We start from the raw sequence: 18,700 nt of genomic DNA on the forward strand, positions 1-18,700 counted from the left end.
CCAGTATGTCGGGTTTTGATTGGAGGACGACGGAGGTTCTCGGCGAATCGCGCGATATTTCACTGGACGGTCGGGACACATTCGCTGGCGTTGGACTGACAAGTGTGCTCAAGGTGAGAGGGGAGCCGGTTTTAGAAACAGTGTGAAAAATGAATGACGAGTTTGGATTGTGAACGGTTAAAGGTGTTTATACTGTGGTTTAATAAATCGATAATTAGCCTGCTAGCCGACAATGCTAGTGTAGCATTGAGTGACCGCTACACTAGCTGCTTAGTTAGCTAGCTAGTAGCATCACAACACTGTCAAACTGCTATGTTAGTCCCTCTGGTTTTCATAACTCAATTGCTTTACACGTAAAGTAAATTAATATATGTATATTAAGATGAGGGAACTGAGTAATAATTAGAATCATGTTGGTACGTGGCAGAGAACATTCGTTTCTAATTAACAGTTACACAATGCATACATTTTGTAGGCATAGGATACAGTGTTTAGTTGATGATGATTATTGTATAATAAAAATGCGTGTTCTTCATGATGGCATTGTTGCTACGTTCTTTATCATATAGAGCAGGGGTCTTCAACGTTTTTCAGGCCAGGACCCCCAAACTGATGGAGAGATGGAGCTGGGACCCCCTACTGTATATTTTGTATAAAACTGTGTTTTATATCAAACTGGGCCTAGTGCCATGTATAAAGTTGTTGAAATAATACACAGGTTTGTATATTAAACATGTACAGTACAGTGAGTAGGGGGCCGTGCCACTGCCATTGATAGACAGACCTGCTGGTACCAATGCCAATATCAACAATGTCTGTCAATTGCATGATAATCATGCAGACAAGCTTTTCAAATTGAGGTTTTTATTTGTAACATAAATGTGGAAATAGAAAAAAAAAAAAAAAAGTCTAATCAACCAAAAATGTTGTGACCCCCCCTTCAGTACCTCTGCAGACCCCCTAGGGATCACAGACCTCCTGTTGAACTGGACCAGCTGGGACATGCAATTTAGTTAGGAACCTTCTTCAAAAAGACTTTTTCACCATAGTGATTGGGCTTTTCTCCCCTCCTCTCCACAGGTTTTCTCTGCTCTGGACAGAGAGAATACAGCGGCACCATGGGTGTGTTATCCAATCTGATGAGAGGTCTGGTCAGAGGAGCGGACAGGATGTCTGAGTTTACCAGCAAGCGTGGATCGAGGACTCATAACAAAGGCAGGGGCTCAAGACCCACCGGACTGAGCCTGCCCAGCAAAAAGTTTCTGTCCATAAGGGCCATGATCCCTGAGTTTGTGGTGCCCCACCTGGAAGGGTTCAAACTCAAACCCTACGTCTCGTACCGTGCCCCCAAAGGAACAGAACTTCCGCTGACGGCGCAAAGTGTGTTTGACGAAGTGGTGGCGCCGCAGATAAAGAAAGACTTTGATGACGGCAATTTCAGCAAAGAACAGCTGGAGAAATATGGATTTGAGCCCACACAGGAAGGGAAGCTCTTCAAGCTGTATCCAAAGAACTATGTGCGCTAAAGATGCGCTTGGTGCTTCATTTGTGAAGACAGGCACTGAGTGTTTACTGACTGTGGAACTTTGAGGAGACTCAGCACACAGGGGACTAGTGATCACAACTGTTCATTCCTTACTGTAAACTTCAGTTAAATTATTTGAGCTGATCATCAAGGGTTTATTCATGAGGGCTCACAATAAAATTCACTGCAACGACTACTTCTGTTTTTTTCTTTTATTACACTTTGATTGAACAAATATTCAACTGTCAAGATATGTACTAGTGATCCTAGAAGCTGTCAATGTAACTGTATTGGTCAGAAAGTGTAAAGATCATAACCAGCAGTAAAAGTGCCTTTGAGATATTTCCATATATGTAGTGCTGTGATGTAAAGTTTTCCAAAATCATTATATGGTGAAGGTCACCACTTCACACTGCCAGGGACACAGAGCCTGGAACAAGTGGAGGAAGCGGTTCTCTACAAGGGAACCTTAATTAATACCATGCAGCCGTCATGCAGCTCGTCTGGGCTGGAATCATGTCACCAGCCACAAACTAGGAGCACTAAGCACCCAGAAGAGCACAGAGTTGCATATAAGGAAACTTTAAGCAGCCACTTGTACATTTCCCTATTGCTACACAGCTAATGTTAGCATTAAGCATCAAACTTCATTCCTTTACCCACCAACAGCTGTGTCCAGGTTTATGTCGCTTGTTTTCTGCTATTTAAGTTAGCATGCTAACCTAGTCTAGTCTTTTGTTAAAGGGATATTTCAACATTTTGGCAAATTTGCCTATTGCCATAATCCCTATAGTCCTAGAGGTATGTGCATTACCATGAATTGTCGGGGCAAACTGCTTTTAGATCGGCGGAGCAGAGACGTGAGCTCTGCACGGCGTGCAGTATTTCTGGCTTTCCCTCATCAAACTCATCAAATACACAATGCAGGTCACAACTTGTCCACCAGAGCGTTTTGGAGTTGTTGTATTGTGTATTTAGTTTGATGAGGGAGCCTCCATTGTGTTCACTGACCAGCTCACGGCTCTGCTCCGCCGTTCTAAAAACAGCTTGCACTGACAATTAAAGGTGATGAACCTACTACTAAGACTATAGGGATTATGGCAATAGGCCAGTTTGCCAAAATGTTGAACTATCCCTTTAAGAGGTAGCTGCTCAGACAACATTTCATCACCTCCTCCTTGTAAGAAACGAATTGTTGATGCTAACACTGGCTACGTAACAACAGGGAAAATTTACAAATGGGCCCTTTAATACAGTCATCATAAGCATTCACACACACTACAGGGGTCCCACTTCGTGTAATAAACCTGTGCTGGTCATCAACATCACATCAAATGCCTTTAAAAGCTGTTACAAATGGAGGGGCTGCAGGTGAATGGCTGTACTGAGAATACACAGTAGAAGACTACACACAATTTGTGTTTAAATATAAGTTTATAAAAATCAGTATAATTATGAAAATAGAGGGTTTTGTTAATTATGACAACTCCAAAGTGACTGGGCCCACGTGATTGCTGGTCTGAATATTCAGCTGTACTTTGGTTGGTTTTAGAATCTGATGGAAGGTGTAGCTGTAGAGTCCTTTCAGCCCGGTCTTCCTCAGGGTCAGCAGCACTCGGCTTCTTGTGGAGCCTCATCCGGAGTCCAGTCCCAGCGCCACACATGGAGCATGTGGTCATAGAACGAGCAGCTGGCGAGCAGACAGGACATAGAGGGGGCGTCGTGGTCAGGGTTGAGGGCAGGGCCTGCGGTAGGAGGGGTAGGTGGCGCTGCCACGCTTTCTGGGATGTATTGTCCGCTGTCGTCCTCCAGGGAGGTGTCGAAGCTGGCGGTGGGAGACTCGTACTGAATCCTCACGTGTCCTCTGCTCTCTGCGAGGGTTTCCTTTGGTTCTGTAGCTTGAGGGGAGCACGGGAGGGGACTGTCCAGGGACAGCCGGGACCAGTCGGCTCCGTAAGCTAAGGAGTTGTGGAGGATGTAGGAGGCTACGACGGGACAAGCTCCTCCGCTGCCACCTGGACAACGACAGGGAGGAAACACGGTTACACAGGCAGAAACAAACAGTCCTGACCACAGGTTTGTTCTGCAGGGTCTTTGCACATGCATTTAAAATTTTAAATAACATAATAAATACTACACCATAACAATATAAAAAAAAACTAATTTAACAAAGAATGTCAAATAAAAACCATCTAGTAGAAAACAGGGTACTGAGTGTAGATAGAATTCCCTTAATGGCAGAAATAAATCTCTTGCTCTACCAACTGAGCTAAACACGAGTGAAAGTAGTAATATACGGTACTGTATATAGCAGCAAGCTTGGCATTCATTTTTTAATATGTGACACTTAAGAGCTACAGTCTGCTAAATCTGACATCTGATTTTAAAGATCCAAGTTACTACATTTTAAGATAAGCTTAAAGTAAAACTATAAATCAAATACTAAGATCAGATACTTAACTACATACAGAGTCCATCACTCAGTTAGTCATAAGATTAATAAAAAGCAACAGTCAGTGCCAGGCCAGCTACAGCTGAGACCCTGATACATTGGAGGTTTCTTTCCTGCACTTCGTTCAGGACAAAATCCAACTCCTGTGGCTCCGCCTACAGCCTGGAATCGTATTTGCAAAAATCCAAAGCTCCAATCACAGCTCGTACTACTACTTATTTTTACTTATTTACTTTTCATTTTTTCCTCTTTCCACCTTATTTTTGTTTTATTCTATTTTGTGCTTCTTTTCTCTCTGTTTGCCTATTTGTGTCCTGTTTGTGCTGTGCTGTTGTTTGTTGATCAACTATGTTGCAGCCTTATTATTTGATTATGTGTCCTCACCCTGTATTGCACTATATAAATAAAAAAAAAAACATTAATAAATAAATTTTCAAAGTTGATATTCAGAATACAGATCCAACATCTCACCCAGGGCCTGCTGGCAGTGGAGGATGTGGAAGTCGTTGTGCATGCAGGCTGCCAGCAGCAGGTCCTGATGGGCTGGATGCCACTTCAGCCTCCACACTCCTCCACCCAGGGCGCTCTCACTGAGAGGCTGCCGCATGTTCCTGCCGTCCCACAGCAACACCTGCTCATCGTAGCTGCAGACAGAGAGGTCGGTGACACCGAGTCAACCACACGAATCAAAGAGCCACAGCGGTTGATAGGAGTCGCCATCACTAAATTCTTACACAGCGCCGGGGTACGGCATGTAGCTCACTGGGAGATTTACCTGCCTGTAGCCAAGATGTGTTCCCGGTGTGGGCTGCTCTGAATGCTGCACACACCCATCGAGTGCCTGCAAGAGGAACAGACCAGATGTCATCCCTGGCCTTTACGTAAATGGACAGTCCAATGGAATGAATCATCACTCACCTTTTACTGGTCATAGTGGGGCAGGAGGGACCCACTCTGAGATCCCAGCCTTTCAGTTTGCAGTCGTCACCACCTGGTCAGGAAAGACAGCTGGTTTATAAGAAACTCAAACTCACTAACTACAGTTGTTCCAGAAGACGAAGAAAGACAAACTCTGTGTGTGTGCGCACACTTCTACGGAGAAACACAACATGATTCATGGTGAAGGGCTCATGGAAAACAGGGACAGGCAAGAATTGCTGCTACAGAGCATGTCAACAGCACATGATGGTATGAAATTTTAATGATACAATTACCATCAAATGTATCTAGAAAAATGAATAATAATATACTGGAAGTATTATATTATTGCTATGATATGCAGGACCTATGTAAAGACTCAGTTGGACCACAGTGAATGAATAAATGTGTGATTATATTGTAATTATTCCTCTGTTGTGCAACAGGTGCTCCCTGTTGTTTACTCTGTAACTGCTGCTCTTTGACATTCAGCCACAGTGGCCTTTGCTGCTGGTGCTACTAACCTAGTTATTATTCCAAACCATTTGTGAACAGTCCATTTAGTTTCTAGATAACTGTTTATAACATTTGCCATCTGTAAGGAAATTACTAACAACAACTTGCTGCACAGGTGCATCTCAATAAATTCAATAGTAGTTCAATTCAAATAGGGTTGAAACTCATTTATAATATAGATTCATTAAACACAGACTGAAATATTTCATGACTGTATGTCTTTTAATTGTAATGATTATGTCTTACATTTAATGACAACCCAAAATTCATTATCTCAAAGAATGAGAATTAGTGAAAAGGTTCACTAGTAACCTATTGGTGTCACACTCTAATCGGTTGATTAACTCCAAACACCTGCAAAGGTTTCTGAACCTTTAAATGGTCTCTAGGCCGTCTTTACACTACAAGGTTCAAGTTTAGTCTGGTTCAGTAGCTCCACTGTCATGGAGAAGACTGCTGACCTCCATCATAGTCTACTTGTGGAGAAGGATGTTGTTTTTTTGTTTTTTTAAAGTGTAATACAATGGAGTGGAGTGGAGAATTTGGGGGAGGTGACAGACTGTTACCAGAGTAGATGAGCTGTGTGTCCCAGTAGGAGAAGGCTGAGATCCAGGCCTCAAAGTCGTGGGCCTTCCACTGTGCCACGGTGCTCAGAGCGCCGTCAGCCAGAGACAGCACGCTCACACATCCAGCAGAGTCGCTGCACACCACGCGCACATCGCTGCTGCTGACACAGACAGGGAGAGGGTGGGGGACACATGTCACATGACCATGGTCACTCACTCTTCATCCAAACATTGACACTGTTGCTCTGGCTCTGGATGACGCCGAGTATCTCACCTGTCCATCCTTCCGGTGGACCAATCCAAAGACAGAGCCAGCCGCTCCGCCCCCACCTCCAAACTGCTCAGAGTCTGCAGACTGCGGCTACCTTCCTACTGGATACACACATCTTTGAGTGCACAGCGGCTACCACAGCGGTCACACCCTAACACACACATCCTGCACTGGCCAGACCTCATCGGTTTAAACCTCCAGCCAACTAAACCTTCATCTTGCATTCCTCTGAACAACCATAACAATACTCCTGAGGCCTGTACTACGAAGCAGGATTTCAACTTATTGAGGTAACTTCAGGGTACAGGCCCCCTGTCTGTGTACAAAAGTTGTTATCAACACATGAGCCCCAATATGATTTGTGAGATGTTTATAAATTTGTTGTACAAAAAGCTAGAAAAGAGACTAAAAGGAGATGTATATCTGTTGTTGGAATGACGCTAACATGGATTTTTGAAGGTTACAAATGTTGATGTTTTTGTAAATGTTTTTTTTCCTTTTCTTTTTTCTCTGTTATTTAATAATTTCTTTTCTACTCTATATTTAATTACTTATAACTTTGTTGGTTATCTTTTTTTTCTGGTTTGGTTACGCTTGTTGTACCTCAGCAGTCTCACATTAAGCCATTCTGTAACCAGGTGCAGCTCTACAAGACAATGGCACATGACTGATTGGAAGGTTTTCAACTGAAAAACCTTGGGGACCAATGATATATTAAATTACCGTATGTCCTGTCAGAAACTGTGCATGCTGACTGTGTAAAGAAAAAGACATGGATGGCTGACCTGACCATCTGACATAGAATACAGCTGCAGCTCCCCTGTAGCAGCTGCTATTCCCAGCAACGCCTTCCCCGACACCGGCACATGGCACCTGAGAACATGTGAAAGAGCCAGTAAGACAGAAGCTAAACTAAAATAACAACAACAACCACACAGTGACAGCTGGTTTCTTACCATTTCAAATCTAAGATGGCCACCGTATCAATGCGCTGCAGCTCAGTGAGGGGAGGACCCATCGATTTCTCTCGGGAAAAGTCAAAGAGGTACAAGCGACCGGTCCGGCTGGGGGCGGCATCCTCTACCCCTGTCTACAGGGGGACATGGTAGAGAGCAGCAGCTTCATCAATATGCAGAAAGTAAAGTCACAAAAACTCATGAGACACATTTAAAAAACACTATTAATTCTTGTGAAGTTGTTTTAATCCACAACAACAACACTACTACAGCTATTGTACTGGAGATAGATCCTAGAAAGGTGCACTGCTGAATGAGTTTTAAAGTAAAGAACATTGAACAAGAGCATCCTGTTTTTAGGCCTTTATTTTTTTATTTTTAGGCCTGCCTGTGGAGAGTCAAAAAACAACTGAAATATAATGTGCAATGATTTTATTTTCTAGAGGGACACAACACAGAACCACAGGTTCTAGTAGCTCAGGGTTGTGCCAACTGACCAATGGTTGCAGCCCATTCTTATACTCCATCATGCCACTGGTTATCTCATTCCCAGTCATAAGATGAGCTCTCCTAGGCAAAAAAACAATCTTGGTGCACTAATCAATGGATGTGTGTCCCACAGGTGATGTTATAATGACCCCATTTGTTGCTTTAAGAGGACAATTCCGGGCAAATTCAACCTGGGGTTATAGTTTCCTAGTATTTCGCGTCTAAAAGAATTACTCTGAAGATTTCCTTTTTAATGTCTCATGTTTTGCAGTAGTTGTGTCGCCACAGCAGTGTATAATGGGAGCAGACCGATCTTAGGCTGTTTACATCCCACAAAACCACTTTTTTTTTCTTCCACAGATAGCGTCAGATGGCTTCAAACATACACAGAGGGGTTTGCTTACTTCAAGAAAGCGGACATGTTTTTAAACGGAGCTGTAATACAAAGTCTCGCCAAGTCCTGCACGATCTCGTGAAGTCTCGCGTGAGAGTCGAGTTGACCTTTTCAGTATATTTATAGGTCGTCTGAAGCTCCCGTTTGTTTTATCAACAAAGGAATATCAACTCAGAGCCACAACGTCTTCGTAGCAGTAAGAGTAAGTGTGGATATTGTTTATTCTACCTGTAAACATACTGAGATGTCAACTTGACTCTTGCATGAGACTTTGTATTACAGCTTTGTTTACAAACACGTCGGCTTTCTTGAAGTAAACAAACCCCTTTTGTATGTTTGAAGACATCTGACGCTGTTTGTGGGGGGGAAAAAAGTGGTATTGTGGGATGTAAACAGCCTAAACAGAGTAAGATCGGTCTGCTCCCATCATACGCTGCTGTGGTGATGCAGGGACAGACACAACTACCGCAGAACAGACATTAAAATCTTCAGATTCATTCTTTTAGACCTAAAATACTAGGAAACTATAACCCCAGGTTGAATTTGCCCGGAATTGTCCTTTAACTATAGGAATTTACAACGCAGTTCAGTCTCAAAAAGGTTCATCCTGTCTTCTTTACTCTTTCCCAGGTTTAGTGCAGTCAGGGTTCAGTAGGTTACCTCTAATAGACTTTAACAGGTTGCCACAACGCTAAAACTACAGAGACTACTAAAAAAAAAAAAAAATCACTTATTATAAAGAGAGTAATGCTAATGTCCACCACACATGACTGTTTAGTGTCTCAATATTGTGTGGTCAGTATTGTCTGTTTTTAATTACACTATAAACATACCGACATTAATCTGAGGATCAGTGACAGTCTATGACAGCTGATGGATGGGTGTTGGGGGGCGCTGCTGCTGTGTAACCTCACCCCTTTCTGTAGCTGGTATGTCCCGCAGGCCAGGATACTGTGGTTGGGGGCAACAGGACACCACTCCACCGTGTCAGCGCTCTGCTCAGTGTCAAACACTTGTAGACTGCGGGTCCTCGACTTCCAAGCCATGGCCAGCTGCTCCGCATAACATCACCGCGCTGGTGCTGCAGCTGAAAACACAGTCCCCGGAAGTGAACCCACATAAGTCCGGATAAGTCTATAAGTAGCACGTCCATCCTGTGTTATCTAGCTAACTTTCTGTAGGCTAACTGAGCTAACCGAGTCTGTTTGACAGCTATGTAGCTAGCTAGCGAGCAAAGCTATAATTAACTGGCTGCAGCGCTGCATCTTTTCTGATGCTGAGCGGGCTTTTAAATGCGTAGCTCAAATGTCCGGAGTCAAAGTCACGTTAATTTAATACAAAGCAAACACACAACTCGTCGTTATCAACAAAACTCACATGGAAGTCAGCCCGGTGGAGTCCCCCGCTCTGCTCGGGAGTAGTGACGGCAGGTCACGTGACCAATTAAAGCCCACGTCACGAGCGCTCCAGCAGCTCGGTGGTGTCAAACGGTTTTGGTGTCTCGCCGTGGATGTAGGAGGCTGTGACAAGAAAAGGATGAGTCAAAGAGGAGTCTGAGGTTCAGTAATACTCCTCCGACTTTACACACACCACGTTAAGTAATGAAAGTTCCCGTAGAGACGGACCTACCGGGGATTTCTATGAGCTCAACTCAATTGCTCATTACTCAGTTTCTCACTATGATGATTCAATGAGTCAATCGTAGGCCTAACTACTTTACTACCAGAATGCAAAGGGAATTTCCCATAGACAATAGCATCCAGTATCTTCTTGCGATTGCTGTAGGATTTACCAAGAAAATGTAAATAATATCTAGGCTATTGTCTCTGTGATTGCAGAGAAGCAATCTAGATTCATTAAAACACACTCTGAAATATCTCCAATAATAACTGACAGTGATGGAACAGGTAGCTACTCAAGTGTCTCAGGAGAGTTGGCTATTGACACTTAGAGTAACATTACTGCCTAACATAATGTTAGTGGCCCTGCTAAGAACCAAACCCCATACACTCAATGTAGGCTATACAACCTAGAAGATAGCACCACATTGCAAATTATCCACTGCATGAACACCATAAAAAAATACACGAGTTTTCATAAATCCCTATGTTTACAATATTTGCAGGGTTTTTTGTTTTGTTTTGTCTCTTCGTTGTTTCAAGGTACCTTTAGTTTTTTTTGCCTGGGACTCTCCCATTGGATCAAGAAAGAGGCTGTGCTTTTCATGAGGATAATGATCTTTGGATTTTTGGAGGAAAACATGTTTCAGACATTCTATTCTACACCTTTCCTTCCATCAGGCCTGATCTTGCCACACAGAAGACTATCCGGTGGTCTCTGAAGGTGAGGGGTCCCACACTGCTGCTGAGAGATTCTAATGTAACCAAGGGCACATGTTTCCCCTGGGGACAGGGGGGACATGTCCCTCCCACTTTACAATACCCATCAGACCAGACCAACAGCTCCACTCAACTCCACTCTATAACCTCTAGTTTTTAGCAGAGGAATGAACTTCACAGTCAGATCATTACCTCTTTTTTTCCCCCCACACAATTAATTATATGGAGAAACCGGACCTTAAAACCGCTACAGCAGCAACTGTAGGCTACATATCAACTTATCCGACCAGGGATCAAGAATAACAGCGGCTTCAATTGGAGTTTTGGCCTCTAATCCTGACTTCAACCTCAACCGAACCCTTTTTTTAATTAGGCTACAGCATAATTCATTTTGAATAAATTAAGCTATAGATTTTGAATACCTAATTGAATACATTTCTTACAAAACTTTCAGTCTATTCAGCTGTAACTGAAATATGTTTTTGATTAAGTTCATCCTCTTGCCCTCAAGCCCATATCAGTGTAACTCTATCAGCCAGACTTGTGGGATATTTTGCATCATGAAGGTTTCTCAGCTTCACAGCTTTTGATCACTGTGGCCTGTTTGGGCACAGATTTTTATTTCTGAACCTACATCTTCTTTAAATATACACAGAGTGTCAACATGCCATGTTTGTCTCTGTTATGATCTGCACTACTTTCTCAGTCATAAAATTTCCGCGTTGCTCATACTGATAATGAGGAAGTGAGAAGTGCTGCTGAAAGCCCCAAAGAGCTGCACAGTCCACAGCATTATGAGAGGGGAAGTGTGAGCAGCAACACGGACTGAGACAGAGACAAAAAAGTTACTCTTCTAAACAGGTAAGACAAGACGCTTTATTTCTCCTTCAGTTTTTTTTTTCTTTTCTTTTTTTTTTTAAAAACTTTCAATAAGAATGTTGTGAAGATCATCTTCTACTTGTGGTAGATTCTTTTTCTTCTCAACATTATATGTTAAGAGAACACTTTTGGTTAAAAAAAAAGAAGAAGCAGAAACCCCAAAAAATTAAATGAATCCAATGCAGTTAGATATGTCATTCAAAGTTTTGCCTTTGAAAAAATTGTTTAGTTTACTTAAAAAAACAAAAACAGATATCAATTGTAAATAGATTACATAACATTTGATGTTTGATATATAATGAGATGAATATAGACACACATATATAGAGTTCATAACTTAAACATGTGTTATTTGGTCATTAGTTAAGAAAAGTTTTATTTTTTAAACTCAGAAGTGTTCTTTTTATATTTTGAGGAAGTTACAGTATTTCCACAGCCGCCCAATCCCCTGTGATGTCATCGGCAACATCACAACTAGCTACACAACTGACACTGTGGTTAACAGACAGTACTTAGATGCACTGTCGGTAAACTGAAACCAAACACAGGAAGTGAGATGTTTCACCAACGTTCCCCCGTAAGTGTGACCCACACGGTTTGTCACCCTGGAGACCCCCATCCACCATCCACCATCCACCCCCCCACCCCCCACTGTTGGTTCTTCACCTACCACGGAAATGATGGTAGAATTGTTGTTTGTTTGTCGTTACAGGTCTGATCAGAGGTGTTGCACCATGGCTCAAGGCTGCCTCAAGTGTTTAAAGTACACCATGTGTGTCGCCAACTTCCTGTGTTTTGTACGTATGTCTCAATCATCCTCCGTCTGGCTCAGAGATGAGCCAGCGTTTATTTTTATCAAGTGCAGCGGGGGCATGTGGAGAGGTTATGACAGGCCGCATCACTCATTATGATACACTTCACTACTAGCAACGAAACACAGCTTGAGTCTTAAAGAACAAGCCTCTTCATGTTTTTTTCCCCCTTGATATACTTTTTATTGCAAGGTGCACATTGCATAGAATCCATTACTAACAAAGCAATCATGGTTTTACAAGTTTTTTTTTTTGCAATAGACAAAGATAAAGTAAAAATATGAAAGAAAAAAAACCCGGCTGCAACATCGAACATAACAGTTGATTGGAAATAACAACTTGAGGGATTTCTATGCAAAGTGGGTACTGTAGCTAAACAAAGAAAGTGCAAGCCTGAGCTGGAAATTATACACTGCAAAAACAGAAAATCTTTCCAAGATTATTTGTCTTATTTTTTGTCTAAATGTCTAATTTCTAGTAAAAGCTAATCTCTTTCCATTTAGAATAAGACTCATCGCCTAAAATTAACTTGTTTTTAGATCATTTTCACTTGTTTCAAACAAATCTTTAGGCTACTTAAAATAAGTAGAAAAATCTGCCAGTGAAAGCAAGTGTTTTGTGTGCTTGTAATAAGAAAGAAAAACTTGCCCCACTATCAGATGATTTCAATTGAAAATATGCTTGAAAGAAGTAAAAAGTGTCTAAAAACAGGAAATAAGACAAATATTCTTAGTAAGATTTTGAGTTTTTGCAGTGTAGGACACCGACAGCAGCAAAAACTAAAAGACGGATCTCCATATTAATATCCACTGTACACAACAGTCTGATCAACACCTGCCAATGTCTCAGAGTACCAGTCTGTCATTCAATTAGTAACTCAGCTGGTAAATCAACAAATGTGATGAAGCAGTAGATTCAAAATCTGGATGATGGAGAAACAGAACTGAGAAGTAACCACACAGGCTCACTATTTGACGTAACAGATGACAGCTGCCTTTTTTATCCATATTATAACAGTCTAATAGTCTATTTATGATAATTAAGTGTACCATTAGACCAAAGCCCCCCTATCAAGCAGAAGAAAGCTGGATAAATGGTTTAAGTGGTCATGTTGCACCAGGATGACCCAGTGTAAACTTGAACTTAAACAACAGTACACTGGATTTCATACACTTGTTATATTTTAGAAACATGTAAAAAAAAAAAACAACAACTAGTAACAGTCCATCACTGGAACAAAGTGCCCTTGAGCAAGTTTTCTGATGATGAACAGGTCAGTTGTATGAACCTGCCTGTGTGTGTCTTCCTGTCAGATGTGTGGCGCTGCCGTCCTGGGCCTGGGTGTGTACTTGTCCGTGAATTTCAAGATGGCCGCCCTCGCCCCGTCCCTGGCCAGCTTGAACTTTGCCAACATCCTGCTGATCTGTGGCATCATCATCACCTGCGTGGCCTTCCTGGGATTTATGGGCGCCCTGAAGGAGAACCGCTGTCTCCTGCTGACGGTACGACACACTGCTGCTGTTGTTTTACTGTCACCTTTAACAGTTTGTGGGTCGGAACAATGGGATGTTACATCATACTCTGATTCTTACTATCTTTAATAGCTGATCCAGGTAGGACAACCTGGTGTGATTTCTATCAAAATCAATTTTGAAAAGAAACTTATCTTTTCACATTAACCCTGAGTCTGGCCAATGTACAGCATCATTTGAAGATGTTACCTCTACATCTGGACCATGTCTGACGAGCACACACTGAAAATCCTCCAGCTGTCAGTCCATAGGGAGAAAGTTTATTTGGGTTGGGGCCAGGGAGATTTAAATTTTCTCTTGTGCTTTTGATTGTTTTAAATGTTATTTTTTCCATTTTGTGAGCAACAGAAAAAATAAATTCTGTTCATCTCACTGGAAGAGAGACAGAAATCTCAAAACCTGAACTAATGCCACCAGGAAAAAAACATACATTATAGTTGTAGTCAGTAATTTTTAACACCGCCACCAGCTTGGTACCAAAAAGAAACATGTCATTCAAAATGAAATGATATCTTGGTCAGTGTTGCTGTCATAAACAGTTCTAGTTCCCAGAGGAACTGTTCTCAGAGGAACTGGGAATATATACGTATAGTGTATAGTCATGTATATCTTGTATGTCTATATAGTTGTATATATATTTACATAGACATATATATAGCTTGGACTTAGTATTTTTAAGAGAAAGATTGGGGAAATGAGATGGGCAAAGGATTATCTCAGTCGGGTTAGGGTTAGGGTTCATGGGCTAACAGCACTGTCCCCCAGCCTCAGATCTGCTTCGTCTTAATTAGCACATGTTAGCATGCCATCACTCAAAGTTAGTGAACATGCCTCTAACCCTCTGTTGGTAATGGTCTGTTGTTCAGGTTTCGGCTTAGTGTGCCACGCAGAAGTACTAGTAGTACAAGTAGTAGTCAGGGTCCAGCGGCCCTGATGCAGTGATGCAGTAAGGTGATAAACTTCTGCTTTTCTGGAAAACAAACCTCTGAGGCCTCCTCTGCTGTGTAGAACTCAACACATCATACACTATTATCAGCCACAGAGCCTTCAGAAATGAACCACTTGCTTCCCGTAACAGCGTAAATAAGACAATGAGCCACCTTTGCTCGGTCTGGCCTGATTGGCTATCCTTTCATTTCTGTAAATATTGTGTGTGATGTCTGGATGTAAACTGACAGAGCTCAGATGTCACAGACTGGTTCAAACTTTTTTTTTTTTTTGCACAGTTTTTCCTGCTGCTGTTCATCCTGATGTTGGTGGAGCTGACTGCAGCATGCATCCTGCTCATGAAGGAGGACGAGGTAGGGTTTTATCCATCGGTTCTCAGTTGTGAACACACACACACACATGCAGTACAGACTCTACAGAATTTGCAAAGTCTCATCTCTCTGTTTAGCTCGGCACTTTTCTGAAGGACGATCTCAACAAGGGTTTAGCCATTGCAAGACATGCAAATGCATCCGCTGTACAGAGTGAGTGGGACATTCTTCAAAAACAGGTAAGTCTCTCCGAGCAGAGACGCGTTGACCGCTCACATAGCGCGAGGATGCACCTGACCGCCTTGGTTTAACGTGTTCATTCTTTCTGTTTGTGCTTCAGCTTAAGTGCTGTGGGATCCATAATTCGACAGACTGGGGGAATAAGGTGCCGCACTCTTGCTGTGAGAAGGCCTGTGACACTGCTCCTATGTACTGGAAGCAGGTAGACGCAGTGATTTAACTGTAGAAGAGTCAAACTGCTGGTTTTGTCTGTTGGTTTGGTTCATCTCGAACGTTTGCTCTCCGTTTTTCAGGGATGCTTGGACACACTCGTGAAGTTCTTTGAGGATAATTTCCTGTACACTGGGGTCTCTGTCATCGTCCTCTGCATTATCGAGGTAAACTGATGGTGGAGCCACCTAATTTATTTTTTTTTATTTTTTTATTTAACCTTTATTTTAACAGTGTAGATCCATTGAGAGCGAGCTCTCTTTTTCAAGGATGCCCTGTAGCATACAGAGTTCACAGAAAATCAAACATCAATACAACACAATAAAATACAGTTATGAAAACAGGAGTAGTAAAATCACTAACTGAAGCAAGTGCACGTCTGAGCCCCCAAAACTGTGGTGAGAAGTAGGTTTTTGAAAGCCTCAAGTGAGATAAGTCTATCGATTTTCAGTGAGTTTTGTAATTTGTTCCATCGGTGTGGGGAATAGAAGGAGAAGGCAGTTTTTCCTAGTTCTGAGTTTGTGTAAGGGAGGTGGAGTCTGATGTGGGACTGGGAGCGGGTAGGGAGACCTGTAGAGCGCACACTGACAACACAACAGCATCAGTGTTTCTGGTGCATCCTAGTATTGTACATCACTTTTTTCATGTTGCCCTGGAAACACTTCCATTGTGTTGTGAGTCTTTGCACAGCACGTCTAACTGATGAATTTTTTTTTTAGTTTGTGGGGTTTTTTTTTCATCAGGATTATTTTTGATCTTGAAATGACCCAAAACAACAATCACAGCATGTAAATAGTAAATATCTTGTCTGGTACCTTGGTCAAAGCTCAAGTCTCCTGGGTTTCCCATTCTTTTGCAGGCTTTGTTTCCCTTTTTCACTCTAAACCTGTAGAAAACAAAAATAATACACTGATATTGCTTAAAATATTGCAAAAGAGTGTTTCATATTTAACTCAATGTCATTTGGAGATCATTTCATCTTCCACTCGCTGAACTGTTCACATTAACAGAAATTTTGACCAGGGGTGCCCAAACTTTCGCATGCCACTGTATGTGGTTTTAATTCTATATTTTAATCCACACTCTTCATGCACTGTTTGATTAACAATGGTTACCAAACTTCACAATTTGGAATCAAGTGCCACAAATCTTGATTTTTAAATTTCTACATATAGCAAATTATTATTATTATTATTCAGCTTATTAAGCATCTGTCCATTCAGAATACAGCAGATGTTTTATAATAACACTGTTCTCTTTGTTTGTGGCAGGTTTTGGGAATGTGCTTTGCCATGACGCTCTTCTGCCACATCAGTCGATCCGGACTGGGCTACAAGTTATAGACCGGTGTGGCCTGTGGGGCAAATATGGGTCTTCCACTCAAATATGAGGTCGCACTATGAAAGCTACCTTTCACTGTTTGCATTGTTTTTTTCCACAGATCTAATGTAAGCAACAATGTAAATAATAGTCTGCTGATCAAAAGGTTAAAAAAAAGAACCCATCAAGTAGTGAAAAGGGATATATTTATCTTTTTCATCTGAAACATTTTTTCTAGACTGGGGAGCAACCAGCTGCTACTGTAGCTGGTCCTACATTTGTTCTTTAAAAAAGGAAAAACCTTAGATTACACATAACCTGTGTTAGGTTTTGGATGCTGACAGTGCTCTGAGTCAACCTGTCCTGTTCAGAGATGTTCAGCACTGACCCAAAAATCTCACCAGGAGACCTTACTTGATGCTGGCTTGTTGAGGAACGTTGAAAACATGTGGCCCACAATTAACCCTAACTGGTTCATACACAGCCCAGGAGATTATTATTGTACGGTTCTGGTTTTGTCCTTTAAAAAATCCTGTGTTTGACACGTTTGCAGTGAGAAATGAAACTCAGTTGTCTTCCAGGCGTGGTGGGGCGAGGTCAGGCTGTCGAATACTATTTTAGTCTCAGGAAGTCTCAAGAAATGCATCCAGATTTGTGTGAACTGCTCTGATGGCAAGTTTCTTTCATGTATATTTTTTTATTAATTGTGAATATATGTTACTGTAACAAACTTTCTTCCACAAACTTTTCACTGACAACTTTTCGAAGTCCTATAATGTCCCAATAAAGTATTACTTTTAAAAATGCCACTGTATCCTCCATTTTGACTGTCTTCATGTTTTCAGATCATCATTTCCTGTCTTTTACTTGCAATGTAACCACTTCCTCTTTTGACCGTGCTCAACCATCAACCAGTTCCTCTAAAAACTGACAGCTGTGCTTCTGTTGTTATGGGAGGCAGCAAGAGTTTCTTGTGTAAAGTAAATCCATGGGTTACCATCAAGAAACTCCACACAACCTGTGAACATTGTCCCCCAATCCCACACAAGACTCACACACTCCAGAAATACGCGAACCAGTGTGTAACACAGAAGAATTTATTTATTTAAAGAATAAATCCTGCATCAATAGTTTAAGACAAAAAAACTAAAAAAATACTAAGATTTCCTTTACACTTTAAAATAATTTTGTTCTTTTCGAAACCAACACACAAAAATAGAAACAAGTACAATTTTTGTAATTAAAAAAATGTAACTGTACACAGCAGAATATACCATTTATTGCAAACTGAATAACCCTGACACCTCATAAACTATGAACACAAGTATTGTAATTCACCTACAGATATGAAAAGACAAAATACAACAAAAAAAACAACAACACATCTACTCTGATACAGCTCTCTCATCCCCTTCTGTTCTGAGACAAACGGCTGCGTTAAGACTGGTATTTCCCCCCGCGGGTGGCTGGGTATCCCTCCCTGTACAAGTCTCCAGAGGCAGGACAGTGCCTTGTGTGTGTGTCATGAAGCCATTCAGGTGCATTGGACTTCCAGTAACTCCTCCTTTATATAGCACATGAGCACAGTCCTCTCTGACGGCCTTTAACAGTCCACACCTACAGAAAACCGAGCAGAGTGGCAACGCAAGCTATTTGTAAAACATTCCTGTTGTTGAACGATGGAAAAGTTAAAAAAAAAAAAAGGAAAAGAAAAAGACATTCTGCCCTTGCTATTGCTCAAAGGTTTTATGAAGCAGCTTGTTGAGAACAGGTCGATTTGTTCCGTTCAGCAGCCGTGAGGCCATTCAAAATACTCAGAAGCTACTCTTAAATATCACAGGACGAGGCTCAAGTTTAAAACACACGACTCACGGTACTTTTACAGTATTCAGAAGTGTTGCCATTCATAAACGCTATTGTAGTGAAACCCTATGAACAAGACGTTGCTAGAAAGTTTGATAACTACTTTGTGCTGAAGATGTTTGTGAAGGTGCTGCATTGTATGTTTTTCTCTACCACCGA

The 18,700-nt window shown here is 41.6% G+C and overlaps 3 protein-coding genes across 4 annotated transcripts; 2 read left to right on the forward strand and 1 right to left on the reverse strand.

Annotated features, from left to right (window-relative positions):
* The first annotated feature begins 39 nt into the window (after positions 1 to 39).
* mrpl41 (mitochondrial ribosomal protein L41) lies at positions 40 to 1,713 on the forward strand. The gene is made up of 2 exons (XM_083979109.1): positions 40 to 113; positions 1,081 to 1,713. The coding sequence occupies exon 2, from the start codon at positions 1,119 to 1,121 to the stop codon at positions 1,524 to 1,526; it is 408 nt and encodes a 135-aa protein (XP_083835235.1). The 5' UTR covers positions 40 to 113; positions 1,081 to 1,118; the 3' UTR covers positions 1,527 to 1,713.
* Positions 1,714 to 1,732: 19 nt separating this feature from the next.
* dph7 (diphthamide biosynthesis 7) lies at positions 1,733 to 9,518 on the reverse strand. Of its 2 annotated transcripts, none has more exons than XM_083979100.1 (10): positions 9,465 to 9,518; positions 9,002 to 9,174; positions 7,205 to 7,338; positions 7,034 to 7,121; positions 6,252 to 6,346; positions 5,978 to 6,135; positions 4,896 to 4,968; positions 4,753 to 4,818; positions 4,449 to 4,621; positions 1,733 to 3,540 (listed from the first exon to the last, which is right to left on the reverse strand). In XM_083979100.1, the coding sequence occupies exons 2-10, from the start codon at positions 9,131 to 9,133 to the stop codon at positions 3,131 to 3,133; spliced, it is 1,329 nt and encodes a 442-aa protein (XP_083835226.1). In that variant the 5' UTR covers positions 9,134 to 9,174; positions 9,465 to 9,518; the 3' UTR covers positions 1,733 to 3,130. The 2 variants fall into 2 exon arrangements, with proteins under 2 accessions (XP_083835226.1, XP_083835225.1); XM_083979099.1 differs by having other exon boundaries at positions 5,978 to 6,138.
* Positions 9,519 to 11,194: 1,676 nt separating this feature from the next.
* Positions 11,195 to 17,476, forward strand: LOC310991798 (leukocyte surface antigen CD53-like). Its single transcript, XM_083979728.1, has 8 exons — positions 11,195 to 11,287; positions 12,018 to 12,102; positions 13,431 to 13,619; positions 14,876 to 14,950; positions 15,046 to 15,147; positions 15,249 to 15,350; positions 15,442 to 15,525; positions 16,630 to 17,476. Exons 2-8 carry the CDS (start codon positions 12,040 to 12,042, stop codon positions 16,699 to 16,701), a joined length of 687 nt encoding a protein of 228 aa, XP_083835854.1. The 5' UTR covers positions 11,195 to 11,287; positions 12,018 to 12,039; the 3' UTR covers positions 16,702 to 17,476.
* Positions 17,477 to 18,700: the final 1,224 nt, after the last annotated feature.

Source organism: Trachurus trachurus (assembly GCF_905171665.1).
Source record: "Trachurus trachurus genome assembly, chromosome: 9".
Classification (NCBI taxonomy): Eukaryota; Metazoa; Chordata; class Actinopteri; order Carangiformes; family Carangidae; genus Trachurus; species Trachurus trachurus.

Bases quoted from the DNA above. Each gene is read 5' to 3' on its own strand.
- mrpl41 (XM_083979109.1), top strand. From the start codon at position 1,119: ATGGGTGTGTTATCCAATCTGATGAGAGGTCTGGTCAGAGGAGCGGAC.
- dph7 (XM_083979099.1), bottom strand. From the start codon at position 9,133: ATGGCTTGGAAGTCGAGGACCCGCAGTCTACAAGTGTTTGACACTGAG. The intron at 6,139-6,251 runs GTGAGATACTCG...TGTCTGTGTCAG, and splicing joins TCCACCGGAAGGATGGACAG to CAGCAGCGATGTGCGCGTGG. The intron at 4,969-5,977 runs GTAACAGTCTGT...TTTCCTGACCAG, and splicing joins CACACAGCTCATCTACTCTG to GTGGTGACGACTGCAAACTG.
- LOC310991798 (XM_083979728.1), top strand. From the start codon at position 12,040: ATGGCTCAAGGCTGCCTCAAGTGTTTAAAGTACACCATGTGTGTCGCC. The intron at 12,103-13,430 runs GTACGTATGTCT...TCTTCCTGTCAG, and splicing joins TCGCCAACTTCCTGTGTTTT to ATGTGTGGCGCTGCCGTCCT. The intron at 13,620-14,875 runs GTACGACACACT...TTTTTTGCACAG, and splicing joins ACCGCTGTCTCCTGCTGACG to TTTTTCCTGCTGCTGTTCAT.